General features: G+C 37.5%; 1 protein-coding gene and 1 long non-coding RNA gene across 3 annotated transcripts in view; one reads left to right on the top strand and one right to left on the bottom strand.

Annotated features, from left to right (window-relative positions):
* Positions 1-1,322: 1,322 nt before the first annotated feature.
* On the bottom strand, positions 1,323-22,795 carry aftpha (aftiphilin a). Of its 2 annotated transcripts, XM_049469611.1 has the most exons (10): positions 22,504-22,795; positions 14,336-16,062; positions 12,448-12,602; positions 12,069-12,195; positions 10,827-10,883; positions 10,577-10,699; positions 9,771-9,831; positions 6,707-6,790; positions 5,518-5,641; positions 1,323-4,425 (listed from the first exon to the last, which is right to left on the bottom strand). In XM_049469611.1, the coding sequence occupies exons 2-10, from the start codon at positions 16,022-16,024 to the stop codon at positions 4,257-4,259; spliced, it is 2,589 nt and encodes an 862-aa protein (XP_049325568.1). In that variant the 5' UTR covers positions 16,025-16,062; positions 22,504-22,795; the 3' UTR covers positions 1,323-4,256. The 2 variants fall into 2 exon arrangements, with proteins under 2 accessions (XP_049325568.1, XP_049325569.1); XM_049469612.1 differs by lacking the exon at positions 6,707-6,790.
* Positions 6,972-25,265, top strand: part of LOC125785655 (uncharacterized) — an 85,432-nt gene continuing 67,138 nt past the window's right edge. The window contains exon 1 of the long non-coding RNA XR_007427974.1: positions 6,972-7,039. This is a non-coding gene — a long non-coding RNA (uncharacterized LOC125785655). The remainder of the gene's footprint in view (positions 7,040-25,265) is intronic.

Raw genomic sequence — 25,265 nt, 5'->3', positions numbered from 1 at the left:
TAAAAACAGTGTTAAACAAACCAAAATACTCTGTAAAGAACCTTTTAGATGCTCTTATCTGGGGAGCTGATAACTTTTAGTGGATTCTGAGGCTGGTAACTCTGATAAATGTATCCTGTACAACAGAGGAAACTTGTTCTTTTTCTGGGGCGAACCTGATGAGTGCCAGTTCCATCATTATAATGTTTTTAATATTTTTCTGCGGCGACTGCACTTGAGGATACTTTTAAAGTTCTTGAAATTCTTCTTTTTGGATTGACTGATCTTCATTTTTTCTTTATTTAGTTGAGTAGTTGTTGCTTCTCATAATCTGGATTAGAACATTACTCAAACATTCACTATTCACTGTATACCTGTAACTCTACCTCTTCACTACTTTACTTTAACTGATGCTCTCAAACACATTAAGAGACAAGAAATTCAAGTAATTAACTCTTGATGAGGCACAAGAGACATGACTGAATTAGGTTTATCAGTTCATATCAAATTGTATACAATTCTTTGATTGTTTCAGGTCCAAATTGAATTGAATATAGCATTTAAAACCTAATTATTGGCCTTTTTTCCATTTAGTATAGTATTTTTTTTATTATTGAAAGAGGGCCAAAAATAAAAATGCATTTCTTTCTTTTACTGTATTAAATATACTCTATCAAAGTTTTGAATTTTAGCTTCAGTCACCTGAAGTAATTTATTAATTATATATAATTATAATTATAGACATTAAAAAACTTCAGTTTCTGAATCAGTTTCCCTGATTTTGTTATTTATAGGTTTATGTTTGAGTAAAATGAACATTGTTGTTTTATTCTATAAACTACAGACAATATTTTCTCCCAAAATTTTTATAAATATTCTCATTTAAAGCATTTATTTACAGAAAATGAGAAATGGCAAAAAAATGCAGAGCTTTCAGATCTCAAATAATGCAAAGAGTTCATATTCATAAAGTTTTAAGAGTTCAGAAATCAATATTTGGTGGAATAACCCTGGTTCTTAAATCACAGTTTTTTTTAATGCATCTTGGCATCATGTTCTCCTCCACCAGTCTTACACACTGATTTTGGATAACTTTATGCTGCTTTACTCCTGGTGCAAAAATTCAAGCAGTTCAGTTTGGTGGTTTGATGGCTTGTGATCATCCATCTTCCTCTTGATTATATTCCAGAGGTTTTCAATTTGGTAAAATCAAAGAAACTCAAATTTTTAAGTGCTCTCTTATTATTTCATCTTCATTATTTTAAGGTTTCTGGGAGAACGGTTATTGAACATGAATAAGAATATATTTGTGCGCGAGAAAACACACAAAACCAAGCAGCAGCTTCTCTTAAATTACTTTAATGTCTTGTGTACACTAAAAGAAAATTTACACACTTAAAGTTTTCCGTCAAAAAGAGCCCGGACATGCTCATTTCAACCTGGGGGAGGGTTGGGGGGATGGAGGGAGATGGGGACAGGAAGGGGCTTTCTTCCATCGGTAAGATTTTTCAGTTTTCCATAGGAATTTTCCCGTAACAATTTTTTTTTGTTGTTGTCGCTGTTCTTTTTACATTTTCCATAGTCTCACTGTACACAGTCAGAAGCCACAGTCAACTATGTCGTTAAGTAGTACTTTCATTATATCTTTACAATGTGCAAAATTCCTCACGGAGAGACAGACAGAACGACACACAGTGGTGAACCCGAAATAAAGAGAGGAAAAATCAGAAAAATAAAGCAAATAAGACAAAAAAAAAAAAAATAAAAATAATAATAATTAGCTTCTCCAGTAGCCTCCAAAATGGACAGTTTCTGGACTACATTTCCCACGATGCTTGGCGTGGCCTATTTTAGCAATGCACGAAACTGAAGAAGGAAGAAGGAAAAAATTAAAATGTCCTCCTGCTGAAACAAAGCGACTCAGCATGATGTGTCAAAAATAAAAACCAGACCTTAATATTTAAGCACTTCAATAAACAGGGTTGAATTAAACAGCCACAGATATATATATTTATATATATATATAAACGCATGTATTGGTCCCTTATTCGCTAAGTAGTTCAAGTCAACCATGATTTACTTTCTTAACCAGTAAAACGATTCCTTCATCATCAAGTGGATCACATTACAGTTTACAGAGTCAGTGGTTCAACTTTTTAAAAGCGTCCCTCCATGTTTAAAACATAAAATAACCATTATAATAAACACAAAATCAAAAAAACTAATCAATTCCAGCAGGAAACAGACAGCAGCTGTGTGTTAATAAAAAAAAAATTATTTGCTAGTGGTAGATAGGCTTCATCTATGAGTGAGGGAATAATAAGGGAATAGTGCTGCGTACGTCAAAAAAAATATTACATTTATTAAACCCTATTAAAGGAGAACTCCGGTGTGAAATGGACTTTGGGTGTATTTATTAAAACATGATTTTAAAAAGTACTTATTTGTTTAATCACTCTCCTCCGCTCTCCAGCAGCTTTCTGAGATCCAGTAATTTGAGCAATTTACCCAAACAGGCTTTTAAACTGGGTTTTAATGGGGCATATTTTGCGCCTGTAGATAAATTGCTTTTTCCATCGTTATTCAGAAGCTCAAAGCAGCTCCACTCCTCATTGTTAGAATCTGGAAAGCCCAGACATTTAAAACGAGGCTTTTAGAGCTTTAAAACTGCATTAGAAGTTTAATAAAAACCACTGTTTAAATCCCATAGCATAGGTAAATCTCCAGGCGCCACAATCTTTAATTTAAGGTCACAATAAGATTCAAGAAGTAAACCGTCGAGTACTAGAACAAATAGGTAGGATAGCTGAGCAGATTGCAGAATTAATTTCTATAGAAAACGCATAAATTCCTGCTGTTGCTGAAAATTATTTTGGTTAAGGTCAATATTAGAATGCATAGAACCACAAACAACAAATGACATAAACTTTGCTTAAAAAGCTTTTGATTCTATTCTATGGGATTTAAACAGTGGATTTTAATAAGCTTCATGTGCAGGTTTAAAGTCAGGGCTCTCCGGATTCTAGCAATGAAGTGTGCAAACCTACTTTCAGCTTCTGAATAACAGTGTAAAAAGCGATTTATCTGCAGGGGCAAAATATGCCCCATTAAAACCCAGTTTAAAAGCCTGTTTGGGCAAAGTGCAGAAAATACTGGACCTCAGAAAGCTGCAGGAAAGCAGAGGAGAGCTATTCAACAATAGGTAAGTACTTTTTAAAAACAGGTTTTAACAAATACACCCAAAGTCCATTTCACATCAGAGTTCTCCTTTAAACTACAAAAGAAAAAGGAAAGAAAAAAAAGACGACATTTATAAGACATATAATAACAATTATGCGTTTGTTAAGAGACAGACAAAAGGTGAAATAAAAAGAAAAAAAAAAAAACTACCCAATAATTATTGTAAATATATATTAACCAAAACTATTAACCAAAATCGTTAAAAACTAAGGCCTTTTTTATACATATAACCAAAAAAAAGAAAAAAACAAAAAAAAAACAATTACCCAGCAGAATTTTGCAGGCAGTATGGTTTCAAGTCATTACAATTATTTTATATAGAATATATTTATATATATGTATTTATATATATAAATGTATACATATATTTATATACGCGTGACTGCATGATTTCACTTCACTTTTTTTTTTGTTTTGCCTTCGTTGAAGGACTTCTGAACCAGTGTTTCCTCATCAAAAAAGATATTTAACACACACACACACACGTACATATATACGCTTCCAGTCACTCACTCACATACATACATATACATACATACATACACATTCATTCAAACATATCATACACACTCATAAAAGAGCATTTTTTACGCATTTTACAGGAATCTATAAAGCAGGAAAAAAAGAAAATAAAAAATAAAAAGAGAAGAAAAGAAAAAAAAAAGTCTTATCCCTGATTATATACATATTACACCTCTAATATCAACAGAACTGGAGAATCTATATAAAGCAAGTCTATAAATAAAAAGTTTCTTCTGCCCTTCTGTCGATTTGAACCAAACGTTCCTTCATTCTTCTTTAAAACGATGATCAGACACGCAAAGGAGCACAGCAAAAGAAAAGAAAAAGGAAATAAAAAGAACAGAATAGACGGAAGACAGAAACACAGAAAACTAATGAAAAACGAGCAGAAACAAAGCTGGAGTAGTAAAATCGTACAGAAAAGAAAGAAAAGAAAAGAAAGAAAAGATTAAAAAAGCGCGAGAAGAGGAGTGGGTTTCAGGGAGAGGAGAGGTAGAGGGGGAGGAGGGGCGGGATCAGTCAGGGACAGGAGAGGGGGATGAAGAGGAGGATGAAGGAGGGAGAGGAGTGAGGGTGGAGGGAAACATCAGCACTTTAGCCTGCATGAAGGACAGATCAGGGAGTCCGGCGATGACCCGACGAGCCTCTTCACTCAGGTTCTCCTCCTTACGCCCCTGCAGCTTCCTGTTACAGAGAGAGAGAGAGAGAGAGAAAGAGAGAAAGAGAGAGAGAGAGAGAGAGAATATAAGATCAAGGGCTCTATTCTACACCTTGCGCCTTGTGCAGGTGTGTCGTGATTCTCATTGCTATCTCACACCCTGCCAGCAGCCTATTTTCACACCTTCTTTCACCTGCATTGTTTAAACAACAGCAGAGCTTCTGAACATATCTACACTGATGGGCGTGGTGTTCTGGAAGTGAGGTGTGTTCAGGTACATTTCTGGAGTTTTGCTTGTTTATCTTGGTAACAGAAAACACAGGAGCTCCACTGACTGAATAAAACCTACACAGATGTCAACCCTCAGACGTTCATTGCTATCTTGGCTATCTTGCTAACTTGTTACGCTCACATGGACAATCAGCAGTGCACAAACCCAACTTTTACATCAACAATAAACATATTGCTGGAGCTCCTTCACAGCATGAACCAGCAGCTCAGTTTCTTCTACGGAGAAGCGTTTGACACATCCAGGTAAAAAAAAAAAAGCAATCCGCCAAAGTCAGAGCGCACCTGACTCTTAAAGGGAATGTCAATAGCACCCAAAACACACCCATGATTAGTTAAGAGAATTAGTTTATGCCTTTTGCACATTTTAAGCCACGCAATATGTACTTTTTCCGTCGTTACGAAAGCAAAGACACACTGACCCCCTAATTTAAGCTGCACCTATAGATCACTAAAATAATGTTATATAATATTATATTAAATTGTTTAATTCCATTCCAACACACACACTTGATAATAAAACACAGTGGATCATCACCAGCAGATGACATGTCTCTCCAAACCATCACTGATTGGTGGAAACTTCACATTAGACCTCAAGCAGCTTGTACTTTGGTTGTGGTCATTAAACATAAACCTAATGGCAGATGGGATTATAGAGGCCTATTAGCGTAACTGTGTTAAAAACTATTTTAACACACCTAATAGTAATAGAAATAAGATTTTTTTGAAGAATTTAATTGACTGAAGAATAAGAACAGTGGAGATACAGGAGAATCTGCTGCTGCCCCCTGGTGTTTGGTGAGCAGTAGTGTGGTGGTGTTTCTGACCTGGTGGAGGTGTTGGTTTTCTCTACTGTAGACATGAGCCGAGCGAAAGCGTCCGCGACTCTGCTGCTCCCGCCGCTCACCTCCAACTTCGCCTGCGTCAGCTCATACAGCTCCGGGTCCACTCCTACACACACACACACACATTAACAAGTTAAAATTCACACTTTTGCTCAGTTTTGTTCCCCTTTACATTTACTTTTTAGTTAAAAATCTAAACTAAGTTCACATTGATTTTTCCCCCTTAATAAATAGGATGCTAGTCTTTTTAAACTTTTTAAAAAGGTAGATGAATTTCTACCTATTCACCACCATCCCAAAATCACTGCTACTAAAAATATATAATATATAGAGCTATATATATCTGATATATATCTTAATATTTTTTCATCCTATGTTCCTTTTTTTAATTCATGTTCCAAAATGTGTACAGGCTATTTTATAAAAAGTGCATCTAATGAGATTTAAAAAAAGTAAATAAGTAAATAAAAAATATCCACGGAAAGGAGGAGAAACTGTCAGAGTGAATTTGACAACATATTGATATATAAAATCTATCAACTATTCTTATAAACTTGATATATTACCCAGCCTTAAACAAATACCAAGCTGATTTATATACTAAAACTCATGCTTATTTCCACAACAAAGAACAATATAAAATATTTCAGTGCCACAGACAATTTTTAAATATATAAACCCCAGTTTTAAAGCCTTTAAACTTCAGTTATAAACCTCACTAACCAGTCAGCGCACAGTAGCAGTAATCCTAGCGTATTTACTGTAAAAAAAACTGAAACATACAGGTGCGTTTTCTTTGCCTTTTTAGAAAAATGCATATCATTCCAATTTCCAAATTTAAAGGAATATCCTGGCCAAGTATAGAGTTACTATTTTTAATTTGTGTTTTAGCTGTTTAGCTCCATTAACTCCTATTTATTTTGGACTGTTGGCCTCCCTCTTGCGTTTCTCCATAAAACAGCTCTGGCTTGGCTGTGTGTTAACCAAAAATTAACAACGTGTTTTTGCACAACACTGCTGCTAGATGTTTGATAGACAACCAGAACTTTTTTTTAATGAATGGTTAAAAGTTAAAACATGCAAAGAATAAAGCCAGAAAGAGAGGAGCTGTTAGAACTGACGCTCAGAGCGAAGCACATCAATGGACTTGTGAACTTTGACCTCAGCTGACCTGGTATGGAGGTGGTGGAGCTGGAGGGCGACTCGTCCACCGGGCCAAAAAAATCCAGATTCAGCAGAGACGAGCCTCCGCTCGCTTCAGAAGAACGAGGGGCGAGAGAGATACAGAGAGAGAGAAAGACAGATAGAACGAGGGACGACGGAGGGGTTAGGAGAAAAAACAACAAGAGATAGACAGACAGACAGACAGAAATAAGAGAATGAGAGAAGACGACTTTACACATGCAGGCTTTTGTTAGTAACATACAGTAGCATAAACAGCTCTGGAAAAAAATGGAGATCACTTCAGTTTCTGAATCAGTTTCTCTGATTTTGCTTTTTACAGGTTTGTGTTTGAGTAAAATGAACATTGTGGTTTTATTCTATAAACTACAGACAACATTTCTCCCAAATTACAAATAAAAATATTTTAGTCATTTAGAGCATTTATTTACAGAAAATGAGAAATGTCTGAAATAACAAAAAAGATGCAGAGCTTTCAGACCTCAAATAATACAAAGAAAACAAGTTCATATTCATAAAGTTTTAAGAGTTCAGAAATCAATATTTGGTGAAATATTTGGCTGTTTTTTAATCACAGTTTTTTTTTTCATGTATCTTGGCATCATGTTCTCCTCCACCAGTCTTACACACTGCTTTTGGATAACTTTATGCTGCTTTACTCCTGGTGCAAAAATTCAAGCAGTTCAGTTTGGTTTGATGTCTTGTGATCATCCATCTTCCTCTTGAGGTTTTCAATTGCCAACCGAAAGGAATGAAACTTGGTGGGAAGTATTTTATTAAATTATGCAGAATGACAGTGGGTCATCTTCAGTGATGAGTTCTGCTTTTGTGTTGATGGGAGAAGACCATTGAATCAGTGTGTGGAGTCACCTTTATTCTTCTCTACAGACGATTTAACAGGACAAAGTTATGTTAATGAGGCCCTGCAACCAGTGGCCCAACCTATTTGCTAATCTAACAGGACAATGCTCATCCACATACTGCTGGCTTCTAAAGAGCTTGACATTAAAGGGTAACTAACTCCCCTGAATTTTGCTGACTTTACCCTCGGCTCAAATTTAAATAATGCTAAAAAAGTGGGACTGTCATCTGGGAGGGGGACTGGGTGATGTATGGGTTTAGAGGCAGGGCAGGTGGGAGAGCTGATTGGCTGAGCTGCAGAAGCAGCAGTGTGCCTCTGACTGCGTTGAGACGCAAATGATTGGACGTCAGCAGGGGGGCGGGATTATTAATTGACTGATCTGCATATTGTGATGTGTTTGTGACACATCATCCTCGCCTATAGCACAGCTAAAACTGAGAGGGAGCTGCAGAAGCAGAAATTACCACAATAAAAGTTTTTTTTTAAAGGTTAGGAAATGTTTATAAAACATGGTTTATGGTTTAGTGTTTCTTTAAAGATCGCACAATCTGCAGGAACTGTGCAGGAATATTGAAGTTGCAGGGGATGGATTATCACAGGACTCTATTAGGGACCTCTACAACTCTTGAGTTGCACATGCATTACACACTACTTCTGTATGTGTAGATGAATATAATAAATACGACCAACAGTTGTAGCCCATATCAAAGTAAATTCCTAATAATTTATTCTTCTTAATATAACCTTAATATTAATAACTGTGACAGGCCTTATTGTACGTACTTGTTATTGACAAACACTGAAAAAAAGCAGAGCTAATAGATAAAGGTTAGAAGATTAGAGATGATTTAAAGAATGTTAAGTATGAACTGAATGTATTGTATTGTAATGTATTAGCACTACCATAAATACATAGGGGACATATTATACCTCTTCTTAAACAAGTAAGAATAGGTCTATGTTCTATACAAAACATGTTTATGAAGTTCTTTACACAAATTCACTCTTACATACAGATAAAGATAAAGATCTCATCAGCTCTACTCTTACCAGTTTTACACCCTTTCAGAAGGAGCTGTTTAAGGGCTCTGACACTGGCACTTTTGACGGGTGAGGGGCGGAGCCAGGGTGGTTCTATGCAGGTTTCCTTATTATGACATCACAATAAAGAAGGAGCATCCAAACAGCTCATGGAAGACAACGATTCCTGACACCAAAATCTTCCTAGTTATATTCAGCTACCATATTTTTCGGACTATTAGGCTCACCAGATCATAAGGCGTATTAAGTGAAATGAGCAAGGGTGTCGCCATGTTTCCCTTCTTATGGGGAAGCTGGAGGAAGCGCCCAAATAAACAAAACTGTAACAAAAGACATTTTCTTTTAAAGTTAAACGAGTGCTGAATTTTAATCTACACAGATTTCTCTCCTGAAAACTCTTTATTTGGGTGAGTAAAGCGCGTCCATTTATTTACAGTAAGCTTAGATTTCTAATACGTTGTCTAAGGGTGAGTTCTCAGTGAAGTTTCTCCAGCACTAAGGCTGGGTGCAGCAGCATTAGCATTAGCCTCAAACCAAAGCACTAGCGGGACGTAAATGCTGCCCGATAGCGCTAGACTGAGAAACCCTGAGTGTCCCGGTAACCCAGGGCGCTATCAGCTAGCGGGTTGTCCCACATAGCTTGTTTTTACACGGAAAACAAGCAGGGTACAGTCCAATATACTCACCTCTGAACAGCGAAAGAGCTAGCTAATGCTAATGCTTATAACTCTGTACTTCAGCAGAGTGGCTTTACTGCTCCTTAATACATGCAGGGAAAATTCATACATAGATTATACCAGATTATAAGTCACACTGTCGATTTTGGGAAAATTAAACGATTAAGTGCGCCTTACACTCCAAAAAATATGGTAATATGTCCCCATTAAAAGGTTAAAATGTTTAATCTCCTGTAGTTGAAGTAGAAAAAAAAGTGTGTTTTTTCAAACATATGATACCTGCAACCAGTTAAATGACTAAAATATATGTTCAGAATGGTAGTGTGTGTGTGTGTGTTTTAATATGATGCTGATCATACTAAAAATAACTGTAACTCATTGTAAAACTCAGTGGGATTCCCCTACAGTTCTAAAAGAAAAACACACAAGTTTGGCTTTCTGTTCCTCTGTTTGTGTTATGTTAGAAAACTCACCATCCAGAGGATTCGTAAGGCCACTGCTGCTCCAATCAAACTGCACTGGGGGGAGGGACTCCTGCGGATGGTCGGGGCAAAGAACATGAAACGAATATCGGCTTACTGAACATCAAAATATTTAAAATCATAAATTCATTAAATGAGCAAGTTACAGAGTCTCTGCGTTAATGCACGGGTCAGTATATATATGGGTCTATAGCCAGATCTACAAAAAGTTACTTTATTTCAGTAATTCAGTTGCAATATGTGAAACTCATATTATATAGATGTATTACACACAGAGTAATCTATTTTAAGCATTTATTTATTTATTTTATTGTTGATGATTATGACTTACAGCCAATAAAAACTAAAAAATCAGCGTCTTAATCTTAAAATGATATAAGATTATATTATATAAGACCAATTAGTACTTTTGGCAGTGTGGGCAGTGTGCCAAGTCCTGCTGGAAAATGAAATCTGCATCTCCATTAAAGTTGTCAGTAGCAGAGGTTCAGCATGAAGTGCTGTAAGATTTTGTGGGAAAACAAAACTGCACTGACTTTAGACTTGATAATAAAACACAGTGGATCAACACCAGCAGATGACATGTCTCTCCAAACCATCACTGATCATCAGTAAATTTTACATTTCATTTGTAAATGAAGGGAGCAGAGTCTGGAGGAAGAGTGGAGAGACACACAGTCCAAACTGCTCGAGGTCTAGTGTGAAGTTTCCACCAATCAGTGATGGTTTGGAGAGACATGTCATCTGCTGGTGTTGATCCACTGTGTTCACTCAGGTGTGCTGTCAGTACTACACACCTGCACCGTGTCAGAGGGACAGGTGTTGAGATCTGCAGAGACGGAGGGAGACTGTGCTATAGAGGCGATCATCTCAGCTGCTGAGACCGGTTTCACCGGCTCTTTAGTGGGCTCCAGCATCCCCTGCAGAGACAGAAAGAGAGACAGAAAGAGAGACAGAAAGAGAGAGAGAGAGAGAGACAGAGACAGAGTCAGTACAGTAGACTGATGTTTGGCATTTAAGCTTATTTTAAAGCAGTATTATTCTCACCAGGCTGGCGGCGTACATGGGCACTATCACAGGCTGCTTCTTCTGACCTGTGAACAGCTGAGAGAGGAAAAAATAATAGATCAGCATAAAAAGAAAAAGAGAAACAAAAAAGAGAGAGAGGTTTAGAGACAGACGAGAGAAGGAAAAAGAAAGTGTTTGTGGGGAGAAACAGAATAAGAGTAAAACAAGAGAGAAAAGACAAGTGACAAAGAAGCAGCTAGATTGAAAGAGAGAACAGTGACAGAAAGACATTATGATAGAGTGAGAACACAATAGTCTGAGCAAGAAAGCAACACTGAAAGTGCAAGAAAGTAATAGCATGTGAGACAATAACGTAAAAACAAGAGATCATGCAAGCACCTAGGAAAGAGTGAAAGCATGTAAGAGATTTAAGAAAAAAAAAGCACGAGAGCGTGTAAGTGAATGTAAAAGAGACAGAACAAAAACAGAGCAGTGTAAAATTGAGAGAGAAGCTGAGGAAAAACAAGAAAACACAACTGAGAGGCTAAGAAAGAGTAAAAGCATGTAAGAGACTGAGAAAGCAGGCGAGCACACAAAAATAAGAGAATGCAAATAAGTAAAAATGAGAGAAACGGAAAGCGAGAGCGCAACAGAAAGCCTGCAAAATTTAAACATTAGCCCTATCTGGATGAGATTAGTTTATCAGGGTGACATCTGTGAAAAATAGGAAACAGGAGGAACAGTGAGATTTTTTAGGCTCTCTTTTTTTTTTTTCCTCGGTCACATGACATCGCGTTCAGTAGCTCCTCCATTTCCACTCGCTGTTGTGTGTTTAACATGGATCTCAGTGGAAACAGAGCGCCCAAAGTGTAATTACGATGAGCGGCAGTGGACATACAGCTATTTTTTTAAAAGCAAGGAGACGAAAGTCAGAGATGTGCGTCCGGACGGGACTAAAATTACAGGAGGACCATGGAGTTTAGAGAACAGTTGATAAATAAATTACCCTAGTAGATAAGTTACCCCAGAACCCCCTGAGAAACTAAGCCCGTCCAGATAGAGCTAAACATAACTGAAAGAGTGAAAGCACAATAGCATGCAACAGATTAAGCGAGCTACGCCTACAAACACTCAAAATTCAGGAAAATCAATAGTACCTAATAGTAATAATACCTTCTGCTATTCCAGGTAAAATCAGATAATAATAAAGTAAAAATGAAGTGCCTTTACTTTGCTGCATTAATGAATGCACAGAAATGACGGTGAGGGTTCAGAACTCACTATATTCCTGGTGTCGATCCCCAGCGAACACAGCAGCGTTTTGTTGCTGTGAGATCCGCCCCACTGATGCCGGAGGCCGAAGGCGTTGTGGATGTCCTGCAGCTGCCGCCACACATCCTGCAGCACTCTACAGGACAGATACCAGACCAGAGACAGGGAGCATGAGACACAATACAGGGGAGCCAATCAGAACAGAGCTCATTTACACACAGTATCAAAAAAAAAAAAAAGCAGAATATTGGTCCTTTAACTTAATATATACGTATCAATGACACTGCCCCCTGCTGGTCGTGGAGAGCAGTGATGTGTTCAGAGGAAATAAGAAAGGAAATAAAATGATCATAAAGTGAGGTCACAGTGTATAATGTGTGTTTCGTACCCGCTGGCTGGTGCTCGATCCTCCTCCTGATGTTCTGATTTGTCTGAAGGCTGGAGGAAAGCTTTGAGTGAAGGAACCTCCTCCCCGACCGGAGCAACAGGAGCCTCTGGAAAACTGACCAGGAAAAGCTTCTCCAGCCGGGTGACCAGAGAGGCCTGCAGACAGACAGACAGAGTCATGTTATGTTAAGTATCGTATTTTTTGCACTATAAGGCGCACTTAAAATCCTTTAATTTTCCCCAAAATCTTCAGTGTTCCTTATAATCCGGTGCTCCTTATGTATGAATTCTACCAGTCAGGTATTAAGGAGCAGTAAAGTCACTCCACTGAAGTACAGAGTTATACAGGAGTTTCAGTAAAGTTTCTCCAGCACAGAGACTGGAGCAGCATTAGCATTAGCCGCTAACCATGCTAAGCACTAGCTCTTTCACCGTTCAGAGGTGAGTATATTGGATTGTAGCCTGCATGTTTACTGTGTTAAAGCAAGCTTTGTGGGATGAACCACTAGTTAATATGGCCCTGGCTTACCAGAACACTCAGGGTTCCTTAGTGTAGCGCTGTTCGGCGGTATTAGCACTTAATCTGCTAACGCTGCTGCACCCAGCCTTAGTGAAAATCTGGAAATCTAAGCTTACTGTAACTAAACAGATGCGCTTCACTTACCCAAATAAACAGTTTTCTGGAGAAACTAGTGCTAATTTGACTTTAAAAGAATTTTTTTTTTTTGTAAGAATTACAGTTTTGTTTACTTTACTTAGCTTAGCTGAATTAGAAGGGAAACATGGTGACACCCCTGTTTCTTACTAGTGTCGCATAATGCACCTTATAATCCGTTGCGTATAATCCTTATGTATGAAAATAGATCATAAAATAGCCATTTATTGATAGTGCGCCTTATATAATGCATGCTCCTTATAGTTTGAAAAATACAGTAGCACCTTGTACTCTTTTTGTACTTTTCATTTTTTATTTTGTATAACATGAATATATAAATAAAATCACCAGAACCACTTTTAAGCCAACTCATGAATCCAGTTCTATTATAGACCACCTAATGTTTGGTACAAAGGGCCGCATTATGCTGCTCGTGTCGAGTTAATCAAAGCTAATCAAGAATATATTACAGGTTAAACAGAGAGGCAGAGCTAAAGGAAATATACAGAATAGTAATGAATGAAACTGTCTAACACGTGCTGCTCTCTGAACGCCTGAAAATACTTCAGCTCACAGATCCTGTTGGATCTTTTACACGTCTTTCCCTGAACAAATAACTAAAGTCCCAGAGTTCTGAGCTGGAGTTTTGCATCTGCCTGATCAGCGAGCTGCGGTGAGGGGGCGGACAGACCTGTCTGGCTGCATTCCTGAAAGCCAAAAATGAAAAATACTGCCTGTGTCAAATTTCCTGTAGGCGTTTACACCAACCTGGAGCTTTCGACGCTGCAGGAAAAGCACCTTGAAAACAGGAGGAAGAGTTTAAGGAGTAAGGATGCATTTACACCTACTGTTAAGCTGTCTTTCCTGATGTGCTTTCTGCTGCCACTAGGGGGCTGTGGGACACTGACGGGTTAATTTTCCCAAAAATCGTCAGCATGTCTTATAATTTGGTGCACCTTAAGTATGAACTCTACCAGTCAAGTATTAGGGAGCAGTAAATCCACTTTGCTGAAGTACAGAGTTATACAGGAGTTTCGGGGCTGGAGCAGTATTGGCATTAGCAGCTAACTGCAGTGCTAGCTCTTTCACTGTTCAGAGGTGAATATTATCCGCCTGTGGCCTGCTGCTTACACTGGCTAGTTTGCACCAACCTGGAGCGTTCTACGCTGCAGGAAAAGCACCTCAAAAACAGGAGGAAGAGTTAAGACAGAAGAACGGACGCTTTTACACTTACTGTTAAGCTGTCTTTCCTGCTGTGCTCTCTGCTGCCACTAGGGGGCTGTGGTACACTAGCTGGTTGCGGAACGTCGTCAAGCTTTTCTGAAAAGGCTGAGCTCTGGTCTTCGCCAAATGCAGCCCAAGATTCCCCAGATGCATTCTGATTCGAGTCTGGCTCGTTGAACGCCCGCCAACCGTCACCTTCAACAGGAGCCGAACTGAAGTCTGCAAAACTGTCGCTACCAGGGAATTCAGTCTGAAGATCAGAATTTTCGCATTTCTTGCCGTCCTCATTTTCGCAGAGTGTGGACGCATCTTTTGGAGAATCAAAATCACCAAACTCTTCGTCTTTTCCAGGGCAAGCGGCTTCTCCTTTGGCTTCAGGAGCTGATTCCGAAGGTACGCCCTGTTGGGCGTCGAAATCAGCAAAGCCTGCGCCGCCAAAAGCGCCGGCTTCTCCAAAGTCGCTGAAATCGCCGAAGTCCTCGTCGTCATCGTCCTCAGCTAGTTGGCTGTGATCAGCAGGAGTTGCCGTCTCTTCCTGGAGCGGAGGAGATGGAACGGATCCCGTTGTGCTGAAATCTCCGAATTCCTCAAGTGCATCCGTTGACAGCGGTCGACCGAAAGAGGTCTCTGTTTCCGTCTCCGTTTCCGTGTCGTTCCCAGACCCCTTTTCTTCCGTGGGCTCGCTGCTGCTGCTACCTCGTTCATCTTCCGAGAGAGGCGACACCCCATTGTTCACCTTGTCCTTCACTTCCAAGCCGTTCTGAACTATGACACCATTTTGAGCCAATGGTGGCTCAATGAGTTCATTATTCTTCGTAGAGTTTTGATGTGCGTTGTCAGTTTCCAAATCCCTTTGTTCAAAACTAGCCCCTGCATGGAAACCCCAGTCTCCATTGCTAAGGCCATCAGAAGCCTCCTCAGTCAACGCTAGTGAGGCAAACCCTGTAACACAAGCGTCCTTGTCATTGTCCACCGCTAGGCTGCTACCTACGCTAGTCCCTTGACCTCCGTCACTCTGTGGCTGATTATCGTGGTTCTCTGCTGGTCTCTCGTTGTGATTCGAATGCTCCCAGTCTGCACCTCCACTTGAAATGTCAGCATTTGAGAAAGCGGAGAAGTCCGCAAAATCGTCATCATTGTCATTGTCAATGTCATTGTCGTTGAGAACAGCGTCAGGACTGTAATCCACTGAGGGACCTTCAGTTTCCCTGTGTTTTTTACATGAGGAATTTACTCCCTCTGTGTCAAAAGTTGCAAAGCCATTCGTCAGGGTTTCCACCCCCACCCCACCCCCATTACAGTCAACAGCATTGCTACCAGTCCAGTCGTTCTCGGAAACGTCCGAACGCAAGTTTGCGTACGTTGCGCGAGGATGCTCCGTAACCTTTCGGATCTCCTCCGCGCTAATTGTCCTACAAGCAGGTACATCGCCCTGGCCATTGCTTGGAAGCGCACCGTTGGACTTTGCGGTCCCTGAAGGTCCGTGAATTCCAACGATTCGTCCGTTGGTGATCAGCTCCGGTGGCGACGTGGCGTTCAAGGCCTGCAGCTGATTGAACGTAGTCGGGGTATCGAACTCCGTGAAGCTGACGCTGTTGGGGACGCCGGTGAAGTCGCTGAACTCGTCCTCGTCCTCCTCGCCGCCGTCCTCCATGGGAGGAGGGGAGGAGGAATACATGCGGATCACGTCCGGCTCCATGGCGACTCCGGCAGAATCACACAGCCAAGACTTCACACCTGGGAAAGGATGCACTGATTAGAAAAGACAATCCTAATATTGCAGAGACAAACTGAATTAGCATCAACATTTGTTGCACTTATGAACGCATTTAGTCTGAAAGTCAACTTTACTTGATTGTCCTACTGTATTCCATTCTATATTACTTTACTATGTAAGAGTTTAATCTAATTAATCTCTATTATGAATTAAAGTCGTAGCTCAACTGCAAGAGGGAGTCTATTTAATCTAAATAAAATAAAATCCATTGAGCCTCATACTCGCCTTATAGGCATAGTCACACAGTCAAACATCCACAATATACAGTACCAGTCAAAAGTTTGGACATTCATCTCATTCAATGTTTATTTTTAATTTTTCTCATCACATTTCACCCCATTAAAACTTTTTAATTGAGGTCAACTACTTTAAGTTGCACCTGTTGCTGACACAGTCTTTGTGTAGAACAGAACTTTCTGGTGACAGTAGGGAGAGTTATTCCAAAAAACAAAAGCAAAATAAACTCAATTTAATACTCTAAGATTTTAGAAGAAACAAAGAACAGGGATCCCAATACTTTTGTTATCCATGTTCAATTGTCCATATTTTAAAATGTACTTTAACTGTTTTAAAGGCTTTAAAAAGAGAAGTTCTTCTAAAAATAAAAAAGCCTCTTAAGAGCAAATGCAAGACAAAGAAAGCAGAACTATGATCTGAGTGACCTATAAACTGGTGCCATATTAACACTGGTACTTTCCGGTAGTTAGCCAATGCTGGTTTACTGGTACACATTTCCTCATGTCTGTCTCTCTCTCTTTTCTGTCTCTACCCTGCAGTGCTCCAGTACTGCTCTCAGTAAGGAAGCAGACTTGTTAACAGCGTTTAAATCAATTAACTTCACATTTACTCCTCACAAAGAGCCTCAGCTCCTGCCCTGCAGATCTGCCTGCTCAGCCCGTTCACTAAGCCCGGCCTCGTTCTGCAGCTCAAATTAAATCACCCGGACCTCTTAAGCTCGAGTGAAGGCAGATGGATTGTTTTGGGACGGACAGTAATTAAGTGATAATGTGTGAAACGGCAGAGAGAGAGAGATGAAGAGAGAGAGAGAAAGGGAGGACTTGATAAAAGGAACAAGGCACAGAGCTAAAGGGCTAAAGGCTTTATTACAGAACTCCAGTCCTGAACAGAGCTACTCCCACAGAGAGGCGACGGGAACCACGAGCCCGAGCCAAACACAACACGGAGCCCCACAGGACGCTCGTAGCCGTGAGGGACTTTCGTCTACAGCTTTAGTCTACTGCAGCTTTCGTCTACAGCCTGTGTTTGCTCAAAAGCAGCCCCGAACAAAAGCACAGATCCGGAATCAACAGGTCTGTTTATTCTACCAGCCCTACAACCTTCACCCAGAACGCTCCCAAACACAAACGCTAACATTTCCAGAACCAAACCCTGACTGAACCAGGCTTTACTAATCACCACAGTCAAACTGTACTTATTATATATGGACAAAAGTATCGGGACACATGCTAATTCATAGTTTCTTCTGAAATTAAGTGTACCGTATTAAAAAAAGCAACCCAAGTGATTTGGTCAAAAATCCCCACTTTCTCCTTGATTTTAAAGCATATATATATATATATATATATATATATATATATAATAGACAAAATAGACATAAATACCACACCTAATAATGTAACAAATTAAGTTATATTATTTCAACTTAAGATTTCTTTTAAGTATTAAATATAGCACATTAATCAATAATAAAGACATAAACATTGGCTTTATGTTGTTCATCTTAGCTTCTCAACAGCAGATACGGCAGATCTGTCAGTGTTGGATAAACGTGCTATATAAATATATATATATATATATATATATATATATATATATATATATATATATATATATATATATATATATTTATATAGCACGTTTATCCAACACTGACATGTATCTATCTATCTATCTATCTATCTATCTATCTATATATATATATATAGATATATAGATATATACATATACACACACACACACACACATATATATATACATATACATATATATATATATATATGCACATATACATATACATGGATTAGTGAGGTCAGAATATTGTGTGATCAACTCCATAGCTCGTCCCACATACAGGGTTTTTGTTTTTTTACTTAAATTTACTTAAGGATAAAAAAAAAAACAATGTTAATAAAAATGAAAGTGAATAAGCAACAAGTATACAAATTTTAATTTTAAGCTGCAAAACCTAATAGTGACATAATAAAACCACAGTGACTATTTCTATTCACATGAAAAGTTATGAATCCAAACTCTTATTTATTAGGTATTAGGGCTGCAAATAATGATTGTTTTGGTAGTCGACTAATCTGATGATTATTTTTTCGAATAGGATGCAATTTTTTCTGTCATGCCCTCAATAAACTCTAAAAACAATAGAAACAGCTGAACATAAATGAACATAAAAGTAACGATATTTAGTGATTAATTATATTAGCTGTTGTGTTTGGGCACTGTTAAAGGTTCAATGTAACCTGTATAAGTGAGCCGTTTACCCATCTCCCATTGCGCTTCTGTCCCCAGCACTGTTACAAATTAATGATTAGTCTACAATGAAATTTGTATTAGGTATAAATATGGGAAAAAGCAATAAAACCCTGGATATAGAGCATTCAAACTCAACACAGCTCTGTTAAATGACTAAAACTCAATCAGCAAATGCAATTCTACACTACAAGTATAGAACATTGACTGTAGATATAAATATATTGAGAACTATTTAAAAAACTTTAGGTTATTAGAAAGACTGACTAAATTAAAACCCATACAGAGCAGTTATAGTGAACTCTGGTACTAAAGCCACTTAGTAGTGCACTAGAGGTGGATTCAGGTCGTCAAAGTTAAAGCAGTAGAGCTAAAAGTAGCCCATATAAACTAAAGAGAAGCTGATCAGAGCCTGTTTAACCCCCTGTCTCATCACTACTATCACCAGCACTCACTAAACAAAGCAATAAAACAGAAAACAGAAAATGAAACTACAGTACACTGAACATTACCGAGAGGTCATTCTCTCTTTTAATATATAATAAATTCTAAATATCTCAGTATTTTACACTAGAACATGTATAGAACTGCTAAGCTGAAAGCTTTACACACACACACACACACACAGGCACATACTGCCAAAAGTCATGGGACAGCAGTATTATACATTCTTCAATCCACAGTGTCAAGTGTGAGCAATTATTCACACAGAAAAGAGACATGAATGATGGCTGATTTTAATAGTGTAATGCCTGTAATGGCTTCAATAATAACATATTGTAATCTGATATTACATTTTTGTCCTACTTGTGCAATAAAGCTTTTAAGAAAATGCCTGAAAATAACTCAAAAACTCAAAAATACTTAAACATTGAGCATTTAAGGTCCGTTTATAGTGTTTATTGAACTATTTAAAACACATTTATTTTTGTAATAAAAGCTGTGTTAAAAGCTTTTTTAAGGTCTATTGTTTGCATTCTTCGGCTCTTTGTCTGCTAATAAAGTTGGATTTCTTCAAATATTGTGTAATTTTGTGGGACAAAGTAAATCCAATAGTAATCAAAGCCTTATTTAATTTAAAGCCTTAGTGTTTTATATTATATATACTCCTAACAGCAGACAAAGTCACAAACCTTTGGTCACACCACCCTGCACTAATAGAAGACTAATATTACCCCCCATAGTGGATAAAAGAGTGAGGTGGTAATGATTGTGATGGGTAAATATATGGTTAAAATTTTAACAAAGTCATTTGAGTGGGTCAAGCTTGAAACACTTCTTCATTCTAGTGATTCACTCACTACAGACCTCATCCTGTATAACTATCTAACAATATACTCAAAAATGGCATACATCAATGTCTGACTTAATTAAAAACATTAAGGACTGACTAGAAAGCATATATAAAAACATACACATTTATAAACTATGGATATTCAATGTGTTTGTCCCCCTCATCACCTCTACACTTCTGCAGATCTCTACAGCTTCATTAGTGGTCAAAGTCTGACCACAGGACCACAGTCGACAGGGAATACTGACTGGTGGGTTCTTTTTCCTATAATTAAATCCCCCGATAACAAAAACAGAGCTCAGCATTTTAACAGCATTCAGATATCTCTATTTTAAGACCATTTCCGTTTCTACGGGAAGTCTGATTCTCCCAAACTGAGTAGTGATTTTAATATTTAAGCACCCTTTATATTAGAGAAGTGCTGAAATATTTAAACCACTTTGAGTGGGAATTCCCTCCAGCATTCACTCAAAACATAAAAAAATCTATACAGTAGCTTTTGCATTATAGATGAGACATTGACTTTTCACAATTTACTGCATAATCAAAATCACTAACATGTAAACAGTGTTGTGAAACGTCAGAACAGAGTCAGAACTGTTGAGAGTAGTGAATATTAATAGGCATCAATAGTGTTTAACACAGATTTTAGTAGATTCTGGGTCTGAAACCTATGCTTTAAAATCCATTCATGGTTAAGGGATACACACAGAGTGCTGGGTGGAAAAAAAACAAATACCAAAAACAAATAATGCACCATGGATTGCTGCAAAACTTGGCATGCAGTTTATGTAATGTGTTGATATGTGCAGATAAGCACATTATAACAGATTATGACTGTAAAAGTAATATAAAGCGCCTGCTTTTACTAGGATAGGGTTTCTAGCTAGGGTTTCCCCATTAATGTAAACATTTTTGCAGGATCCTACCTATTTAAATTCTTCTATCTATGTAAACGTCCATTTCCTAGAGCACTTACTTTGAGATATGGTATGAGAGGGAGCAGATCTGCCCTCAAAGCTAATACACCGAATCAAAAAAGGTGTGTCCAAACTTTTGCCTGATAGTGTACCTGTAAATACTCTTTCTTAGTAACTTATTGGTCAGTAGTATTGGCACAGAACTATCTAATGAGGATTTGTGTTGATGTTATATGCTAACGTCACATTGTGACACTGGATCACAAAAATCTCCTTTTTATATTTCTTTACATAAATAATTTAGAATTATTAAAACAAGCTGTTTCAGATTAGCTGTGAGCTCCAGAGAATTTGTTTTCCATCACTTTTGTATTGTTTTTTTGACAGCCATGTTTTTTGTGCACAGAGAACTGTGGGTAACAGAGGGATGGGAAGGATACATCAGCTGCAGCCTAAATTTTAGAATGCAGCTACTATTCGAGACATGATTGTGGGACAACAGCATTCACTGTTTTCACACTAAACTATGGTGTATGGCAATGGAAATTTGAGTATACTCAACTTTACTCAACATACCTTATACTCCAAAACTAGTGCTCGATTATAAGGAACTGGGACATATATATAACATTATAGATATAAAATTGATTTTTCCGTATTCAATGCTTAAATAAAATCAGTACGATTTAAGAACGTGGCAGATTCTTCACTATTTTGCCATCAATAACATACCTATCTAAAAGATGTTTTAAACCTCTTTAAACCACGATTCACTCAATGTAAACATCTCATTACATAGCACTTAATTACACGTTAAAAAATGTGAATATAGTTAATAAGCCATTAAGTAATTGTATATTAGATTTAAAATAATTGCATAATGACACCAAACCACCACCTCTGGCTACCATATGCTGTGTACACAGCTGACTTTGAAACTTACCTACACATATTTAGCTTGGGTTATTTACATAATATAACTCATGTACGCACTAGCACGTAGATTATAAAGACAGTCAAGCTTTAATCTCGTGATAAATCCTTAAAACAGCTCAAAAATACCACCTTAAACCTAGATAAGTGTCTATAATCTGAATAGATATACGTGTGTTCATGAAGTTGCTTGAAGCAGCTGAGCTAACTCCTTAACGCTAGCTCAGCTAGTTAGCTAGCTTAGTGTTAGGAGGCGGTTATCAGGAAAATAAAGGAATATTAACACGTTTAAACCGGTGTCATGCCTAAATTAAACATATTTAATCATTGTTAAAGCTGTGTGTGACTGAGCGGCAGTAAGAAAATGATAAATGAGGGGATTAATCGGGAGATAAACAGCGCTGAGGACGGGCTGCACCTGTGTTTGCTAAAGCGGCCCAGCCCAGTTCATCTGGGTTATTTAAACTATGCTAAGCTAAACTATGCTAAGTTAGCTTAGCCACCTATCAGGCTCTGATTTAAGCTATTAAATGTTAAATATAGTAAATAAAAAACGACACGACTCGTGAATTAATGACACGAAAAAAACACGTTTATATAAATATATAAATTTAAGCTGTCTAATTATTCAGCGCTCAGTAATAAGCGCGTTTAATAAGGCAGACCTGTCGTTAGCTGTTAGCTGTTAGCCGCTAGCGGTCAGCCTAGCTTTAAGGCAGGGTGAATACAGCCAGTGCAGCGGGATTAATTACCGCGCGGATCCGCAGATTCGCTCCCATCACCCGGGCCCGGCCTGAAGGTCCTCCCGCCGCTGAAACGATCAACCGCGGGTCTGGAGAGCCGCCGCGGACCCTGGAGAGAAACTCAGTGAGACCCAGGAGAGGAGCTCAGAGCCCGGCAGAGGCTAAAGCTAAGGCTAAACTACATTCAGTACTCTCATATACACACACACACACTCATATACACTCATTTAAATACACACACACACTCTCTGCACTGCCCTCTCCAGATCAGCACACACACAGCATGCAACTAGTGACGGAGCTCCGGGTCAGCTCCAGCCTTCCCCACCATCTCCAGCCCATTCACCTCAAACCTCAAAAACAGCCTACAGTCAGTTTTATTACAATTATATGTATTTTATTTTTTAAATAATATTTGCATGCCTTATTTCATCTAATTCTGATATATCCCTATAATAATAACACTGTATTAACCGCCGATTAAATATTACAGTGTTCCAGTAGGTTAAGTACCTGCTTGTTATTATTATACACACACACAATAAACACAAAAATACTGAAGCCAAAATAAAATTATATAACAGTGAAAAAAAACACACCAAACGTTTTATATTGCAGACGTTTTTGACCCAACATATTTCCTATTTAATTAAAAGCATAACATAATATACACAAAACACTAAAGCCAAAAGAAAAATATATTACAGTGAAAAAACACACTCTATTCTGTATTGGACACACTCAAACTCTATTGGACAATATTTCATATTAGAGACGTTTTGAGACGATGCTTGATTTATTTTTTATTTGAAACATCTGGTATATTAACACATTCAAACAAGCAAAAAAGCAGTAAATTTGAATGTTATATCGGATTTATCTTTTTTTTTTTTTTTGCTTTAGAGTTCATGTGTTATATTTAATATTACCGGGCTATTAGCATGTTTTTTTATTTTTTTAACATGTTTTTTGTATATTATTTAGAAAAAGCTTAAACTAAAATCATTAAAACCATCAAAACCACACATTTAACATTTTAAAGAAATATTTTCTTTAAAACAATTGATAAAACAAAAAGTTAAATACGTATTTTTTCAAATATTAAAATAAAACTAAACAAAGCAAATATATTTAAATGATTAGTTTTCGAAATTATTATTTTTCAGTTTTATTTTAGTTTAGTTTTAAATATTTTTATTTATATCTGTATTTTATTATTACGCGTTTTTACAGTTGAGTTGTCGCTGGTAGTTCTGCGCATGCGCGACAGCAGGCGCTGTGCTTGTGTAAAGTAGAACACACAGACAGGTCACGTGTTGTGTTGGATTAATCATTGATAAATACAAAGAGATACAAAAATTAAAACTAGAAATCTGTTTAGCCCTACATACATACAGTGTTATGCAAAAGTTTGGGCATTTTTTTGAGTATATAAATATAAAATGCCAAACAAACTAATGAACAAAATAGTTGTTTTACTTATTTACTGAATTCAACATATTGAAAAAAAAAATATTAAATGTGCCTTCACTTTTCTTCACACCACTTTTGATGTTATATATTTTTGTGCAATATGTTTAATTCAACTATTGAAAAATAATTGTGTTCAGAATGGGCAAAAGTCTGGACTACTGATACTCTCTATTCACAGTGAGTGATATAGCCTATCTGGGACCTCCAGAATGAATTGAGTGAAATTTTAGATCACACCAATATATATAATATATATATTTTTGTTGCCATCCAACTTAACAATGAATTGAGTGGTACTACACTGGCAGCTACTATTGTGTCCCATGATTTTTGGCATGTCCCATGGAAGCTAATGGATCCTGCCAGTGTATAAAAGAGTTTAAAAACAAACACATTTCTTATGAGTAAAAATAAAACACAATATTATTTTAAAGATATTTATAATAATATATCTATAACTAATTTCCAGAAATTATTAAGTGATATTTAAAGGCATGGCTCCCAACTGGTGTATATACTTGTATACAGTATATTTCACAGAGACTGAGCAGCAACACTGACTTATATTTAGCTACTGTGTATAAAAAGACACTAGGAGGAAGTTAGCAGCAGAATGATAAGGGAGTTCGCCGGAACTCTAGAAGAATAGATAGCAGGGCTGCATGAAAGCATTGTATATTTGCCATTTTGCTGCATGTCTAGCTGTGTGTCCCAATAATTTTGACCAAATAATGTATATTTAGCTCAGCTGAGAAAATAAACTTTTTATGTAATAAAAAGAAAGAGAGGAAAATGTGCTATGCTTAATAAGGAGTTAACAGTCTACCTCTATAATCTATTCTGGAATGTGCCACGGGAATTAAATATCCTTAAAGGGATCAAACCCCAATCCTCAGCCATTAGTACACGATTTAGCATAATTAAAAAAAGGCCTTTTAGTTGTAGATTGTATTGTTTTTTGTTTGTTAATTTTTATTCAATATCCAGCTCTGGAAACAATAAGAGAGCAATTAAAAATGGAGTTTCTTTGATTTTACTAAATTGAAAACCTCTGGAATATAATCAAGAGGAAGATGGATGATCACAAGCCATCAAACCACCAAACTGAACTGCTTGAATTTTTGCACCAGGAGTGATTTGCATAAAGGTATCCAAAAGCAGTGTGTAAGACTGGTGGAGGAGAACATGATGCCAAGATGCATGAAAACTGTTATTAAAACCAGGGTTATTCCACTAAATATTAAACACTTACACTTACATAGTTTGTTTCTCAATGACTGTAATTTGATTAATTCAAC

This window comes from Astyanax mexicanus, chromosome 21 (assembly GCF_023375975.1).
Source record: "Astyanax mexicanus isolate ESR-SI-001 chromosome 21, AstMex3_surface, whole genome shotgun sequence".
Lineage (NCBI taxonomy): Eukaryota > Metazoa > Chordata > Actinopteri > Characiformes > Acestrorhamphidae > Astyanax > Astyanax mexicanus.
Note: the sequence above shows the minus strand (reverse complement) of the source record. Positions and strands in the feature narration are given on the sequence as shown.

What these genes read in the sequence shown, in the direction of transcription:
- aftpha (XM_049469611.1), bottom strand. Translation starts at nt 16,024, where the DNA reads ATGGAGCCGGACGTGATCCGCATGTATTCCTCCTCCCCTCCTCCCATG. An exon ending in GCAGGAAAGACAGCTTAACA is followed by an intron (nt 12,603 to 14,335) that starts GTAAGTGTAAAA and finishes GTCTGTCTGCAG; the next exon opens with GCCTCTCTGGTCACCCGGCT. An exon ending in AAAACCAACACCTCCACCAG is followed by an intron (nt 4,426 to 5,517) that starts GTCAGAAACACC and finishes TCTCTGTAACAG; the next exon opens with GAAGCTGCAGGGGCGTAAGG.